This window comes from Salvelinus fontinalis, chromosome 40 (genome assembly GCF_029448725.1).
Source record: "Salvelinus fontinalis isolate EN_2023a chromosome 40, ASM2944872v1, whole genome shotgun sequence".
NCBI classification, from domain to species: domain Eukaryota; kingdom Metazoa; phylum Chordata; class Actinopteri; order Salmoniformes; family Salmonidae; genus Salvelinus; species Salvelinus fontinalis.
This window is the reverse complement of record NC_074704.1, coordinates 9,492,535-9,509,528: the sequence shown is the minus strand read 5'-3', so window position 1 is coordinate 9,509,528 and position 16,994 is coordinate 9,492,535. Positions and strand designations below refer to the sequence as shown.

Sequence of the window (16,994 nt, the reverse complement as noted above, 5' to 3'; positions counted from 1 at the left end):
CTGTAGTTAGGTTATAATGGCTGTAGTTAGGTTATAATGGCTGTAGTTAGGTTATAATGGCTGTAGTTAGGTTATAATGGCTGTAGTTAGGTTATAATGGCTGTAGTTAGGTTATAATGGCTGTAGTTAGGTTATAATGGCGGTAGTTAGGTTATGATGGCGGTAGTTAGGTTACAATAGCGGTAGTTAGGTTATAATGGCTGTAGTTAGGTTATAATGGCTGTAGTTAGGTTACAGCTGTAGTTAGGTTATAATGGCTGTAGTTAGGTTATAATGGCTGTAGTTAGGTTACAGCTGTAGTTAGGTTATAATGGCTGTAGTTAGGTTATAATGGCTGTAGTTAGGTTACAGCTGTAGTTAGGTTATAATGGCTGTAGTTAGGTTATAATGGCTGTAGTTAGGTTATAATGGCTGTAGTTAGGTTATAATGGCGGTAGTTAGGTTATGATGGCGGTAGTTAGGTTACAATAGCGGTAGTTAGGTTATAATGGCTGTAGTTGGGTTATAATGGCTGTAGTTAGGTTATAATGGCTGTAGTTGGGTTATAATGGCTGTAGTTAGGTTATAATGGCTGTAGTTGGGTTATAATGGTTGTAGTTGGGTTATAATGCTGTAGTTAGGTTATAATGGCTGTAGTTAGGTTACAGCTGTAGTTAGGTTATAATGGCTGTAGTTAAGTTATAATGGCGGTAGTTAGGTTATAATGGCTGTAGTTAGGTTATAATGGCTGTAGTTAGATTATAATGGCTGTAGTTAGGTTATAATGGCTGTAGTTAGGTTATAATGGCTGTAGTTAGGTTATAATGGCTGTAGTTAGGTTATAATGGCTTTTAATACCATACATTATTATGAGCTGTCCTCACCATTGTCTTACATTAGCATCATGCAGGAGGGAAGCCACCTGTCGGAAGACCATGCCGTCCTCACCTTACCAGCCTCCTCTGCAATAAAAAGGAATGAAAATAATGATCATTTCATTTTCCTCTCCTCTGTATGTCTCTCTTTCTCTCTCTGTGTGTCTGTGTGTCTGTGTGTGTGTGTGTGTGTGTGTGTGTGTGTGTGTGTGTGTGTGTGTGTGTGTGTGTGTGTGTGTGTGTGTGTGTGTGTGTGTGTGTGTGTGTGTCTACAGGCTTGGCTGGGTCCTTTGTTCGACCTTGAAATCGTCAACTCTGCCTTGCACCGTGAAGACATCTCCCAGGTAGAGATCACCGACAGCCTGGACAACGTCACCGCCTTGAGGACGGCACCACCACAGGAGAAGAGATGGGACAACAGTGGCCGCTACGGCTTCTCCAACTCCAGCTACTTCTTATCTCAATGCTCCCAGCCTGGATCCACCTCCACCAAGCTGGAACCCTGTTCTGTACACTCCCCTTACGGACCAGTAGGTGGCACTACTGAAGAGATAGAAGAGTGGAAGGAGGAAAACAGAGGAGAAAGGATGGATAGTGTTAGAGGTGTAGGGGGGAAGGACGGAGATATCAGGGGTGGAGGGAAGGATATAGAGTTGGGGGGTGGAGGGAAGGATAGAGAGATGGGGGGTGGAGGGAAGGATAGAGAGATGTTGGGTGGAGGGAAGGATGGAGAGACAGGGAGTGGAGGTGTACTTGAAGGCATCAGTGGTGGTGAAGATATCCTCCAGGTTTCTTCTTACGGGCATGTTGAGAAGCTCCAGGCTGAGCGTCGGGCCATCATAAGCCCAGATTCAGGCATCGGCAGTGGGGGAGAGGATCAGGAAAGTCAGGAGAGTGTGGAGGCGGCGGACGGGCCTACTTCGACCATCTCCCATTTTGTCTCTCAGGACTTCCATCTTGTTCCGCTTCTTCCTCTTATCAATAACAATAACTTTCCATTCTGCTCCACCCCCTTACCCATTTCCCTGTCCGCTTTCCCCCAGCTTCCCTTCACCCTACCTGGGTTGGATAGTGTAGGGGGAAAGGGTACTGAGATGGTGGTTGGAGGAGGTTCTCTCACAATGTCTTCCTCCTATGAACGTGTGGATAATCTCCAGCTCCAGACCCAACACCGTGCCCCTCAGAGCCCAGATTCAGGCATTGGCAGTGGGGGAGAGGATCAGGAAAGTCAGGAGAGCGTGGAGGATGCGGTCAGGCCAAATGTGACCTCCTGTAACCATATCTCTCTTATTACCACTAACAATATATTTCCATTCTGTTCCACCCCCTTACCTATTCCACTGACCGGTTTATCCTTCCCCTTCTCTGGGTTGGGGTTGGCTCCATCCCTGGCTATGAGTACCAGTCATCCAGGCAGGCTGATCGAGGAGATGTCTCTCCTGTCTTCTTCAATGGCTTTAGAGCCCTCTAGTGGCGGCTACATGCCAGTGAAAGAAGCTCAGAGCTGAGCTATGAAAACATTTTTACCAAGGTTTAGGTTTGGAAAAGTCTTGTAATTTTCCCAAAATTCCCTGGTTATCCAGAAATCCTGGTTGGAGAAATCTGGAATTCCTGCTCATTCCATTCTGATTTTGGTAATCTTCCAACCAGGATTTAGAAAGTTACAAGAATAGGGGGGTCAAAAGTTTTAGAACACCTACTCATTCAAGGGTTTTTCTTTATTTTTACTATTTTCTACATTGTAGAATAAGAGTGAATACATACAAACTATGAATAACACCTATGGAATCATGTAGTAACCAAAAAAGTGTTAAACTAATCAAAATATATTTTATAATTGAGATTCTTCAAAGTAGCCCCCCTTTGCCTTGATGACAGCTTTGCACACGCTTGGCATTCTCTCAACCAACGTCACCTGGAATGCTTTTCCAACAGTCTAGAAGGAGTTCTCACATATGCTGAGCACTTGTTGGCTGCTTTTCTTTCCCTCTGCGGTCCGACTCATCAGGTTGGGGGATTGCGGAGGCCAGGTCATCTGATGCAGCACTCTATCACTCTCCTTCTTGGTCAAATAGCCCTTACACAGCCTGGAGGTGTGGTGCGTCATTGTCCTGTTGAAAAACAAATGATAGTCCCACTAAGCCCAAACCAGATGGGATGGCGTATCACTGCAGAATGCTGTGGTAACCATGCTGGTTAAGTGTGCCTTGAATTCTAAATAAATCACAGACAGTGTCACCAGCAAAGCACCCCCACACCATAACACCTCCTCTTCCATGCTTTACGGTGGGAAATACACATGTGGAGATCCTCCGTTCACCCACACCGTGTCTCACAAAGACACAGCGGTTGGAACCAAAAATCTCCAATTTGGACTCCAGACACTACTACATGATTCCATATGTTATTTCATAGTTTTGATTTCTTCACTATTATTCTACAATATAGAACACAGTAAAATAAAGAAAAATCCTTGAAGGTGTTCTGAAACTTTGACGGTAGTGTATTTAACCCCTTTTTTTTGGTAGGCACAAAATGACCTCCATACTTCCTTAAACATTGTAAACTGATACCGGTTTCCTTCAGGTGACCCCCGGAACACTAGTGCGGGTCGTAGAGAAAAACCGATACTGCTTTCTTCAGAATCTCCCCTTTCCACAGTGGGATCAAACGTGTTCGTGAGAGTCTCATCTTTCCATATTCTATAGACCAAACCGTTCAGACGCTACAGACGTTTTCGTGAGAAGGTCGCTTTTCGTGGATGTCTCGTGGTCTGACAAACACCGCTCTAGCTCTATCACCTTTCATCGCAGCTGCAGAAGGGCAATATCGGCGGATTCAGATATTAACAGATATCTCTAGCTTAAACTGACAGACTCTAATGGGTATTTTTTAAATTGTGTTACTTAGATTGACGCACCGGTACCTCAATCGACTCTAGGGAGTTAAAGGGGCAATCTGGGATTGGTACATCCATTTGTTGCTGTTTGAATCCCAGATTGCCATATTATTGTGGTGTGTGAGGTATGGGTATGTTTTACATAGATCCATACATTCATAGATATGTATATAGATATGCATGCATAGCTGTGGTTCGATAGGATGGTAACAGGTGAGTGAATAGAGACAGACAGTTAGTGTTCATTGCTTTGTGTTACACAGAGTCATAAATAGTGTTTTGTCTTGTAGACTATTTTGTTCGCTTAAAAACTTCTTACGGCTGAAATCCCGTTAACAGGATCAATATGACAACAGCCAGTGAAAGTGCAGGACGCCAACTTCAAACAACAGAAATCTCATAATTAAAATTCCTCAAACATACAAGTATTATACACCATTTTAAAGATACACTTGTTGTTAATCCCACCAGTGTCCGATTTCAAAAAGGCTTTACAACGAAAGCATACCATGCGATTATGTTAGGTCAGCACCTAGTCACAGAAAAACAGCAATTTTTCCAGCCAAAGAGAGGAGTCACAAAAAGCAGAAATAGAGATAAAATGAATCACTAACCTTTGATGATCTTCATCAGATGACACTCATAGGACTTCATGTTACACAATACATGTATGTTTTGTTCGATAAAGTTCATATTTATATCCAAAAATCTCAGTTTACATAGGCGCGTTATGTCCAGTAATGTTTTGCTTCCAAAACATTCGGTATTTTTGCAGAGAGCCACATCAATTTACAGAAATACTCATAATAAACATTGATAAAAGATACAAGTGTTATGCATGGAATTATAGATATGCTTCTCCTTAATGCAATGTGTCAGATTTCAAAAAAGCCCTTACGGAAAAAGCACACCATGCAATAATCTGAGTACAGCGCTCAGGCACCAAAACAAGCCATACAGATACCCGCCATGTTGTGGAGTCAACAGAAGTCAGAAATAGCATTATAAATATTCACTTACCTTTGATGATCTTCATCAGAATGCACTCCCAGGAATCCCAGTTCCACCATAAATGTTTGTTTTGTTCGATAAAGTCCATCATTTATGTCCAAATACCTCCTTTATGTTCGCGCGTTTAGTTCACAAATCCAAATTCAGGCGTACTAGGTCCAGACGAAAAGTCAAAAAATCGTAGAAACATGTCAGACAATGTATAGAATCAATCTTTAGGATGTTTTTAACATAAATCTTCAATAATGTTCCAACCGGACAATTCCTTTGTCTTTAGAAATGCATTCCTTTGTCTTTAGAAACGCAGGTCACTCTCACGGCCATACGCGTGACCAGCTCATGGCCTTCTGCCAGACACCTGATGGAAACAGCTCTCATTTGCTCCCCCTTCACAGTAGAAGCCTGAAACAAGGTTCTAAAGAGTGTTGACATCTAGTGGAAGCCTTAGGAAGTGCAATTGGACCAAATTGACACTGTATCTTGGATAGGCAAAGAGTTGAAAAACTACAAACCTCAGATTTCCCACTTCCTGGTTGGATTTTTTTCTCAGGTTTTTGCCTGCATATGAGTTCTGTTATACTCACAGACATAATTCAAACAGTTTTAGAAACTTCAGTGTGTTTTCTATCCAAATCTACTAATAATATGCATATCTTAGCTTCTGGGCCTGAGTAGCAGGCAGTTTTCTCTGGGCACCTTATTCATCCAAGCTACTCAATACTGCCCCCCAGCTATAAGAAGTTAAAAAGACAAAGAAGAAATAGCCGTTGAATTTACCACTCATATCATATAGTTGCTGTTATAAATGCTGATTGGCTGAAAGACGTGCTATATCAGACCGTATACATCTCATGTCATATAGTTTCTGTTGATCTGCTCAGGGAATTGTCTATATGTTTTTATACCACTTCTAAACACTTTTCTACCTCTCATGACAGTACTACATCTATTTATGATATCAATATGATACTATGATTGTGCTCACAGTAAATACTGATCTGATACTGATAAACCTCCCAGTAGAAATGAAGAATGTATTATTATGTTGTGTATAACATGACCATCTTGAATGTAATGTCTCTTCTGAAAAATCATGTGGAATTAGAATTTAAAAAATGTATAAGGCAGCTGAACTGTATTACAATCTTATTGACAGCAACAGATAAAGATATGTATTGTCTAACATAGACTGTTGTTTGACTGTTTGTGTTTTTGATATTTCATAGTTAAATAAAGGTTCAAATAAAACATTAAACGGACTGTGTTGTGAGTTATCCATTCTACAAACACTCCCATTGGACCAATTTACGAATAGAGGACATGGGCATACCTGTTGTGGGATCCGGGGGCCGGGCTGTTGTTGGGCGTCGACTGGTGATGTCATTAGAGCCTACCTGCGTTACCTATGCCCTGAGAGTAGGTACGGTGCTACAGGCTTAACGAGGACTATTCTTAAATGTTTCATGTTTTGACAGTTACCAGAGAAAGAATAAATGTCTCGCAATCAATCATTTTGAATGCGTTTAATAAATACGTTTATATTTTAGGCTATTGCTATTATTGGTTAAAGTTTAGGCTACTAGCCTATATAGTCCAATGGGAATTCGGGAGATCCAACGCACTTTAGGAAATATTGACCGAGGGCTCTAGCCTACCTTTGGACTAGCAAATAAAAGGTAGAGTTGTCTCGCCTGTCGTTACTAGCGGTCGTTACCGACATGTCTGACTGGACGGATATTCTACCGAAATACATGAAGAAATAAAACGCTCCAACTATCCACCACCGGTCTTTTTTGGACGGAGATGGTCTCGCGCGGAATAACGGATTTGTGAAGCTATGGCGCTCGGGCACGGCTCCAAAAAGTCGCGCTCCTGTGATTTGGAGGTAGCACCTGCTCCTGTGGACCTGCCATTGGAATGGGTCAGTAGGCTATATAACTATTGTGATATTGACAATGTGGGCCTATGATTTAGTTACTATATAAAATAAATAATATATGTATTTTATGTTCAATGCACATTGGTTTAGTCATTTTATAATAGCCCATAGTTTATTTTATAAGAAAAATGCTCTGTCCAGGGCTTCAGGCTTCACCTACATTTCCTATAGCTATCTGCAGGCCTTATGCTGGTTTATGCTGCAGGAAGAAGTTGACAATAGACACAGATCTCGGGTCAGTTTAATCTCCTCAAATCATAAACCTAACCTATGAATGGGGAATGGTACAACTGACCTTAGATCAATGTCAGTTTTAGTTCTAGCTTTAGCATGAGGCCTCTGCACTAGTCTGTACAGAATCATCATCCACTGTTCTTACAGACCTGATTATACAGTATAATACTGTAAACTCTGATCCGAGGCCAGTTGTTAACTGGGGCGCATTGTGTGTGTGTGTTGTTGTTGTTGTTGTTTACAGGTGGGGCCCGGTAATGAAGCCTCTGTGACGTCCTCTAAGATGTTGAGACGACCCTGCAGGTGTCTCCTAGTCTTCCTTATTATCGTCACCATCATCATCCTCTCGGGAGGAGCAACTCTGGCATGGTACTTCCTGGGTGAGCAAGGGATTTTGGGAAAATGATGCAAGCTAACACACACACATTATACATGTACACACACACACACACATATTGTGCATGCATGCACACACAAGCTCATTCTGCATGTATACACACACACACACACACACACACACACACACACACACACACACACACACACACACACACACACACACACACACACACACACACACACACACACACACGCACACACACACACACTATGACCGGCTATCTGATATGTAACATGCCAGTAAGTCTCTCCCCCATCCCTCCCTCCAGAGTACAGGGTGTGGGTACTGGAGCCCAGGGTACAGCAGCAGTATACTGCTAGACTCTCTATCCTCAACAGGAACTACTCCTCTGGTCTCTCCTCTCACACCAGCCCAGCCTTCACAGCCCAGGCAAAGGAAGTACAAGATATGGTATAGGACAAGGGATAATGGGAAAATAACCTGGACACTCACTCACACATGTCCCCCCCCCCCCCCCCCCCCCACACACACACACAATGTCTCTGTATTGTCTTTATGTTTCACAACTTTTTATTTTCAATTTAAATCCTCTGTTGCTCTGACTATTGTGCTCTCTCTCTCTCTCTTTTCTCTCTCTCTATCCCCCACTATCTCTCTCTCACTCTCTGTCTCTCAGGTGAGGAGGATAGTGAAGGGCTCAGACCTATCTCGCTACTTCAACTCCACCAAAGTCTTTGCTTTTGGGTACATAAAACCAGATCTAGAAAGACAGGTCACATACATATCTATGTCATGTATTTCTATACCTAGTACTGTATATATATGACTGTAAATATACAGTTGAAGGCGGAAGTTTACATACACCTTAGCCAAGTACATTTAAACTCTGTTTTTCACAATTTCACAATTCCTGACATTTACTCCTAGTAAAGATTCCCTGTTTTAGGTCAGTTAGGATCACCACTTTATTTTAAGAATGTGACATTTCAGAATAATAGTAGAGAGAATGATTTATTTCAGCTTTTATTTATTTCATCACATTCCCAGTGGGTCAGAAGTTTACATACACTCAATTAGTATTTGGTAGCATTGCCTTTAAATTGTTTAACTTGGGTCTGTGACGCACTTAAGCGTAGTGGGTGCGGAGTCAGGCGCAGGAGGCAGAAAGTACTGAGTAGTGCTTTATTAGGCACAGGGAAAGTACTGAGTAGTGCTTTATTAGGCACAGGGAAAGTACTGAGTAGTGCTTTATTAGGCACAGGGAAAGTACTGAGTAGTGCTTTATTAGGCACAGGGAAAGTACTGAGTAGTGCTTTATTAGGCACAGGGAAAGTACTGAGTAGTGCTTTATTAGGCACAGGGAAAATACTGAGTAGTGCTTTATTAGGCACAGGGAAAATACTGAGTAGTGCTTTATTAGGCACAGGGAAAGTACTGAGTAATGCTTTATTAGGCACAGGGAAAATACTGAGTAGTGCTTTATTAGGCACAGGGAAAATACTGAGTAGTGCTTTATTAGGCACAGGGAAAATACTGAGTAGTGCTTTATTAGGCACAGGGAAAATACTGAGTAGTGCTTTATTAGGCACAGGGAAAATACTGAGTAGTGCTTTATTAGGCACAGGGAAAATACTGAGTAGTGCTTTATTAGGCACAGGGAAAATACTGAGTAGTGCTTTATGAGGCACGGGGAAAATACTGAGTAGTGCTTTATTAGGCACAGGGAAAGTACTGAGTAGTGCTTTATTAGGCACAGGGAAAGTACTGAGTAGTGCTTTATTAGGCACAGGGAAAATACTGAGTAGTGCTTTATTAGGCACAGGGAAAATACTGAGTAGTGCTTTATTAGGCACAGGGAAAATACTGAGTAGTGCTTTATTAGGCACAGGGAAAGTACTGAGTAGTGCTTTATTAGGCACAGGGAAAATACTGAGTAGTGCTTTATTAGGCACAGGGAAAATACTGAGTAGTGCTTTATGAGGCACGGGGAAAATACTGAGTAGTGCTTTATTAGGCACAGGGAAAGTACTGAGTAGTGCTTTATTAGGCACAGGGAAAGTACTGAGTAGTGCTTTATTAGGCACAGGGAAAATACGTGCGCGCCAACACTCACGGGCGCAAACAAACACAATACCCAAAACCAGGACCTAACAAGTCCAGAGGGATAACCCCAAAACGAACCACGCTACCAAAACACTACCACACACAAACACAGTGGAAAAAATAAACCCGCACAAAGAGCAGGCGGGCCGACCAGCTTAAATAGCCCAACTAAACGTAAACAAGAAACAGATGTAACTAATAAGACAACCAACAGAAAAGGAAAAGGGATCGTTGGCAGCTAGTAGACTGGTGACGACGACCGCCGAGCACCACCCGAACAGGAAGAGGAGCCACCTTCGGTAGGAGTCGTGACAGGGTCAATGTGTTGGGTAGCCTTCCACAAGCTTCCCACAATAAATTGGGGGAATTTTGGCCCCTTCTTCCTGACAGAGCTGGTGTAACTGAATCAGGTTTGTAGACCTCCTTGCTCGCACACGCGTTTTCAGTTCTGCCCACAAAATTTCTATAGGATTGAGGTCAGGGCTTTGTGATGGCCACTCCAATACCTTGACTCTGTTGTCCATTTGGAAGACCCATTTGCGACCAAGCTTTAACTTCCTGACTGATGTCTGGAGATGTCTTCAATATATCCACCTAATTTCCCCTCCTCATGATGCCATCTATTTTGGGAAGTGCACCAGTCCCTCCTGCAGCAAAGCACCCCCACAACATGATGCTGCCACCCCTGTGCTTCACGGTTGGGATAGTGTTCTTCGGCTTGCAATAATAACAATGGTCATTATGGCCAAACAGTTCTATTTTTGTTTCATCTGACCAGAGGACATTTCTCCAAAAAGTACGATCTTTCTCCCCATGTGCAGTTGCAAACTGTAGTCTGTTTTTTTTTATGGCGGTTTTGGAGCAGTGGCTTCTTCCTTGCTGAGCGGCCTTTCAGGTTATGTCGATATAGGACTCGTTTTATTGTTCTGGGATTGATTTGCACTTTTCGCACCAAAGTACGTTCATCTCTAGGAGACAGAACGCATCTCCTTCCTGAGCAGTATGACGGCTGCGTGGTCCCATGGTGTTTATACTTGCGTACTATTGTTTGTACAGATGAACGTGGTACCTTCAGGCATTTGGAAATTGCTTCCAAGGAAGAACCAGAATTGTGTAGATCTACAAAAAAAAAATCTGAGGTCTTGGCTGATTTCTTTTGATTTTCCCATGATGTCAAGCAAAGAGGCACTGAGTTTGAAGGTAGACCTTGAAATACATCCACAGGTACACCTTCAATTGACTCAAATGATGTCAATTAGCCTATCAGAAGCTTCTAAAGCCATGACATCATTTTCTGAAAATTTCCAAGCTGTTTAAAGGCACAGTCAACTTAGTGTATATAAACTTCTGACCCACTGGAATTGTGATACAGTGAATTATAAGTGAAATAATCTGTCTGTACATGGTTGTTGGAAAAATTACTTGTGTCATGCACAAAGTAGATGTCCTAACCGACTTGCCAAAGCTATAGATTTTTAACAAGAAATTTGTGGAGTGGTTGAAAAAGGAGTTTTAATGACCCCAACCTAAGTGTATGTAAACTTCCGACTTCAACTATATCTAAGTATTAAACATACCTACCCACACAACATTGACGCACAGTATACACGTACATGTGTATCTATATCATGTAGCCTGGATCTTTACAGTACCAGTCAAAAGTTTGGACAAACCTACTCATTCCAAGGTGGGGGGGGGGAGGTAAACAGAAGGTAGCCATATTTGCTAAAAGACCAAGTCCATATTAAGGCAAGAACAGCTCAAATAATCAAAGAGAAACGACAGTCCGTCATTACTTTAAGACATGAAGGTCAGTCAATACGAAACATTTCAGGGAATTTCAAAGTTTCTTCCAGTGCAGTCACAAAAACCATCAAGCTCTATGATGAAACTGGCTCTCAAGAAGACCGCCGCAGGAAGACCGAGAGTTACTTCTGCTGCAGAAGATAAGTTCATTAGAGTTACCAGCCTCAGAAATCAACAATTAACTGCACCTCGGATTGCAGCCCAAATAATTGCTTCTCAGAGTTCAAGTAACAGACACATCTCAACATCAACTGTTCAGAGGAGACTCCGTGAATCAGGCCTTCATGGTCGATTTCCTGCAAAGAAACCACAACTAAAAGACACCAATAAGAAGAAGAGACTTGCTTGGGCCAAGAAACACAAGCAATGGACATTAGACTGGTGGAAATCTGACCTTTGGTCTGATGAGTCCAAATGTGATATTTTTGGTTCCAACTACCGTGTCTTTGTGAGACTCAGAGTACGTGAACAAATGATCTCCACATGTGTGGTTCCCACCATGAAGCATGGAGGTGGAGGTGTGATTGAGTGGGGGTGCTTTGCTGGTGACACTGTCAGTGATTTATTTAGAATTCAAGGCAACCTTAACAAGCACGGCTACCACAGCTTTCTGCAATGATACGCCATCCCATCTGGTTTGCGCTTAGTCGGACGATTTGTTTTTCAACAGGACAATGACCCAACTCACCTCCAGGCTGTGTAAGGGCTATTTGACCGAGAAGGAGAGTGATGGAGTGCTGCATCGGATGACCTGGCCTCCACAATCCCCTGACCTCAACCCAATTGAGATGGTTAGGGATGAGTTGGACTGCAGAGTGAAGGAAAAGCAGCCAACAATTGCTCAGCATATCTGGGAAATCCTTCATGACTGTTGCAATGCAATCCAGCAGCATACCACCCTGCATCCCACTGCTGGCTTGCTTCTGAAGCTAAGCAAGGTTGGTCCAGGTCAGTCACTAGATGGGAGACCAGATACTGCTGGAAGTGGTGTTGGAGGGCCAGTAGGAGGCACTCTTTCCCCAGGTCAAAAAAAAAATTCCAAATTCCCCAGGGCAGTGATTGGGGTCATTGCCCTGTAGGGTGCCATCTTTCAAATGGGATATTAAATGGATGTCTTGACTCTCTGTGGTCACTAAAGATCTCATGACACTTATTGTAAGAGTAGGGGTGTTAACCCTGGTGTCCTGGCTAAATTCCCAAGCCATCATGGTCACCTAATCATCCCCAGCTCTCAATTGGCTCCTTCATCACCCCCTCCTCTCCCCTGTAACTATTCCCCAGGTTGTTGCTGTAAATGAGAATGTGTTCTCAGTCAACTTACCTGGTAAAATAATAATACATTCCAGGTGACTACCTCATGAAGCTGGATGAGAGAATGTATTCTCAGTCAACTTACCTGGTAAAATAATAATACATTCCGGGTGACTACCTCATGAAGCTGGATGAGAGAATGTGTTCTCAGTCAACTTACCTGGTAAAATAATAATACATTCCAGGTGACTACCTCATGAAGCTGGATGAGAGAATGTGTTCTCAGTCAATTTACCTGGTAAAATAATAATACATTCCAGGTGACGACCTCATGAAGCTGGATGAGAGAATGTGTTCTCAGTCAACTTACCTGGTAAAATAATAATGCATTCTGGGTGACTACCTCATGAAGCTGGATGAGAGAATGTGTTCTCAGTCAACTTACCTGGTAAAATAATAATACATTCCGGGTGACGACCTCATGAAGCTGGATGAGAGAATGTGTTCTCAGTCAACTTACCTGGTAAAATAATAATGCATTCTGGGTGACTACCTCATGAAGCTGGATGAGAGAATGTGTTCTCAGTCAACTTACCTGGTAAAATAATAATACATTCCGGGTGACTACCTCATGAAGCTGGATGAGAGAATGTGTTCTCAGTCAACTTACCTGGTAAAATAATAATACATTCCAGGTGACTACCTCATGAAGCTGGATGAGAGAACGCGAAGTGTGTGCGAAGCTGTCATCAAGGCAAAGGTTGGCTACTTTGAAGAATTTAAAATATTTGTTGAACACTTTTTTGGTTTCTACATGATTCCATATGTGTTATTTCATAGTTTTGATGTCTTCACTATTATTCTACAATGTAGAATAGAGTAAAAATAAAGAAAAACCCTTGAATGAGTAGGTGTGTCCTAACTTTTGACTGGTACTGTATTTTGAACTATAAAATATTCTTGCAATGCCCACACAAACTTTTGATCCAGCTGTTATCAGCTCACTGTGTCCCTGCTCCCTTGTTTCCCTAGGGAGGGAAGTGTGGTGGCACACTTCTGGCTGGTACTGTCAGTCCCTGGCAGCCATGTTGGTAAGGTAACTATGGAGCAAGTCAGCAGCTGCCTACAGAGTCTACTAGAGGCCTACAGAGGGAGCGACAGAGAGGAGACTGCTAACTATGGAGGATATCTGTTGCATCTTCCCTCTTTCTCTATCACAGGTGAGCGGGAGAGGAATGTGGGGAAGGACCTGAGTTTTTATTCTTCTTTGTGTTCAGTTGATCCTTGTATTATTTCTGCCTCGTCATGTTGTTTTCTGTTTGCTTGCTTGTTTGTTTGTTTTTAACCCCTCAGAAACAGCCCCCAAAGTTGTAAAACTTTTGAAAGCTTCATTTGGTATGATTTATTTGATCTTCTCCTCACTTTCTGCATTATTTTAGAAGCTTTAAGAAGTGCTTGAACTATGTCAATTGTAGGTACACTTGAAATTAGTGAGGAGTGTTCATCTCTTCCTGTTGCTCTCTTTCTCTCTTTCCTTCCTCCTCCCTGCCCCCTCCACAGACTGCTACAGGTACCAGGTGGTCAGCTCCAGCACAGCGGTTGCTATGAGGGGACCTAACACCCAGCGCTCGTCCTGCCTTTGGCACCTCAGGGCCCCGCAAGGCTCCAGCACCCAGAGTTTCAGACTGGAGCTGAGGATGGAGTGGCTGCTACCGGAGTGTAGAGACAGACTGGCTGTCTATGATGGTTTAACACCTACTGATACTCACCTCATCACCTCGTAAGTTTATAAATACATACACAGCTATTGGATGTTAATTTGACCTGTATTCTCGCACCAAAATATTCCTGCAGCAACAGGTTTTGAATGTTTGCTTGATTAGTTGTTAGGGTATTAGCTGGCCAAAATTAGGCTACATGGAAAGTGCAATAATATAATTGTGTGTGTGAGTTTTCAGTGAATTCATGTAAATCATGAAACTCGTCTTCATTTCCTGAGGTGCGGAAAAATTCTTACCAACAAAACATCAAATTAAGATCCTATATCTGTACAATACATGTAACTGCCAAAATAACTGCCAAATTGTCCATTACAGTATTTTAGCAAACATGGCTAGAAGAAGAGATCTCAGTGACTTTGAAAGAGAGGTCTCAAAGGAGTGTGGGTGGGTGTGTGTGTGTGTGTGTGTGTGTGTGTGTGTGTGTGTGTGTGTGTGTGTGTGTGTGTGTGTGTGTGTGTGTGTGTGTGTGTGTGTGTGTGTGTGTGTGTGTGTGGGTGGGTGGGGGTGGGTGGGTGGGTGTGCGCGTGTGTCAGTCACCAGATCTCAACCCAATTGAAAACTTATGGGAGATTCTGGAGTGGCACCTGAAACAGTGTTTTCCACCACCATCAACAAAATAACAAATGATGGAATTTCTTGTGGAAGAACTGTGCCGCATCCAATAGAGATTCAGAATCTATGCCAAGGTGCATTGAAGCGACTCGTGGTGGACCAACACCATATTAAGACACTATGCTGGTGTTTCCTTTATTTGGTCAGTTACCTGTTCATCCAGTACAGACAGAGAGAGTGTAAAGACAGACTACGTGATGCTTTAACACCAACAGTTAGTCACCTCATCCCCTAGTGACTTTATGTTGATGTTCTATACGCTGACATCCTCACACACACCACAGACACACACATGATCATATTTAGCACACTCTCTCTCTCTCTCTCTCTCTCCACTCTCTCTCTCTCTCTCTCTCTCTCTCTCTCTCTCTCTCTCTCTCTCTCTCTCTCTCCTTCTCGCCTCTCTCTCTCTCTCTCTCTCCTCTCTCTCTCTCTCTCTCTCTCTCTCTCTCTCTCTCTCTCTCTCTCTCTCTCTCTCTCTCTCTCTCTCTCTCTCCTCCTCTCTCTCTCTCTCTCTCTCTCTCTCTCTCTCTCTCCTCCTCTCCTCTTCCTCTCTCCTCTCTCCTCTCTCCTCTCTCCTCTCTCCTCTCTCTCTCTCTCCACCACCAGTCTGTATGGCTGCAGCAGACAAGAGCGTGTTGTTCATGTGTTGTCATCAGGAGAGTGGATGACAGTGGTCTGGAAACAGGGTCTCTACAACTACAAAGACCCCTTCTCCCTGTCTGCACAGGCCTGGACCACTGAAGGTGAGGTTTATGTGGTTATTATTAAAGTGTTTCAACTGAGAGTTATTTGTTGCTCTCTTATACAAGGACTTTACAAACACTTTCTTTCTTTCTTTCAAATTCATCATTATCAATCCCCCATCCTTCTCTCTCCATCCTCTCTCCCTCTCTCTCCCCATCCCTCTCACTCCCTCTCTCTCCTTATCCCTCTCTCCCCCTCTCCCCCTCTCTGTCCCAATCCCTCTCTCTCACTCCCTCTCTCTCCCCCTCTCTCCCTCTCTCTCTCCCACTCTCTCCCCATCCCTCTCTCACTCCCCATCCCTCTCTCTCCCTCTCTCCCCCACCCCTCTCACTCCCTCTCTCTCCCCACCCCTCTCACTCCCTCTCTCTCCCCCCCCTCTCTCCCCATCCCTCTCACTCCCCATCCCCCTATCTCCCCCATCCCCCATACTCTCTCTCTCTCCCTTCTCTCTACCTCACCCTCTCTCTCTCTCTCTCTCTCTCTCTCTCTCTCTCTCTCTCTCTCTCTCTCTCTCTCACTCCCTCTCTCTCCCCCACCCCCCTCTCTCCCCATCCCTCTCACTCCCTCTCTCTCCCTCTCTCCTACTCTTTCTCTCCCTTCTTTCTCCCCCCTCTCTCTCCCCACACTCTCCCCATCTCTCCACCTCACCCTCTCTCTCTCTCTGTCTCTCTCTCTCAGTGTGTTCCTCCAACATAGAGCTGCAGCCAGTATCAGGGGTACAGGGTAGTCTACGTACCCCCTTCTATCCCAGCTACTACCCACCAGACACCAACTGTACCTGGACATTCACTGTGAGTGTTATACTATACATCCCCTTCTACTGTCTTCTACTGTCTTATATTGTATTATACTGTCTTCTACTATCTTATATTGTATTATATTGTCTGCTACTGTCTTCTACTATCTTATATTGTATTATACTGTCTTCTACTATCTTATATTGTATTATATTGTCTGCTACTGTCTTCTACTATCTTATATTGTATTATATTGTCGTCTACTGTCTTCTACTGTCTTATATTGTATTATACTGTCTTCTACTGTCTTATATTGTATTATATTGTCTGCTACTGTCTTCTACTATCTTATATTGTATTATATTGTTGTCTACTGTCTTCTACTGTCTTATATTGTATTATACTGTCTTCTACTGTCTTATATTGTATTCTACTGTCTTCTACTGTCTTCTACTATCTTATATTGTATTATATTGTCTGCTGCTGTCTTATACTGTTTTATAATGTCTTATATTGTCTTCTACTGTCGTCTACTGTCTTATATTGTCTTCTACTGTCTTTTACTATCTTCTACTATCTTGTATTGTCTTCTACTGTCTTTTACTATCTTCTACTATCTTGTATTGTCTTCTACTGTCTTCTATTGTCTTCTACTGTCT

The 16,994-nt window shown here is 43.0% G+C and overlaps 2 protein-coding genes across 2 annotated transcripts in view; both read left to right on the top strand.

The window, feature by feature from the left end:
- Window positions 1-2,120, top strand: part of LOC129839255 (interleukin-2 receptor subunit beta-like) — an 18,617-nt gene extending 16,497 nt beyond the window's left edge. The window contains exons 10-11 of the mRNA XM_055906564.1: window positions 1,130-1,506; window positions 2,012-2,120. Of these exons, the coding sequence (XP_055762539.1) occupies window positions 1,130-1,506; window positions 2,012-2,120 (486 nt within the window). The remainder of the gene's footprint in view (window positions 1-1,129; window positions 1,507-2,011) is intronic.
- A 4,098-nt stretch (window positions 2,121-6,218) lies between these two features.
- The window catches only part of LOC129839949 (transmembrane protease serine 6), a 21,875-nt gene continuing 11,099 nt past the window's right edge, over window positions 6,219-16,994 (top strand). Inside the window, exons 1-9 of the mRNA XM_055907673.1 lie at window positions 6,219-6,685; window positions 7,182-7,317; window positions 7,606-7,748; window positions 7,975-8,042; window positions 13,491-13,678; window positions 13,812-13,853; window positions 14,019-14,238; window positions 15,461-15,597; window positions 16,277-16,389. Coding sequence (XP_055763648.1) covers window positions 6,602-6,685; window positions 7,182-7,317; window positions 7,606-7,748; window positions 7,975-8,042; window positions 13,491-13,678; window positions 13,812-13,853; window positions 14,019-14,238; window positions 15,461-15,597; window positions 16,277-16,389 — 1,131 coding nt within the window. The 5' untranslated portion in view covers window positions 6,219-6,601. The remainder of the gene's footprint in view (window positions 6,686-7,181; window positions 7,318-7,605; window positions 7,749-7,974; window positions 8,043-13,490; window positions 13,679-13,811; window positions 13,854-14,018; window positions 14,239-15,460; window positions 15,598-16,276; window positions 16,390-16,994) is intronic.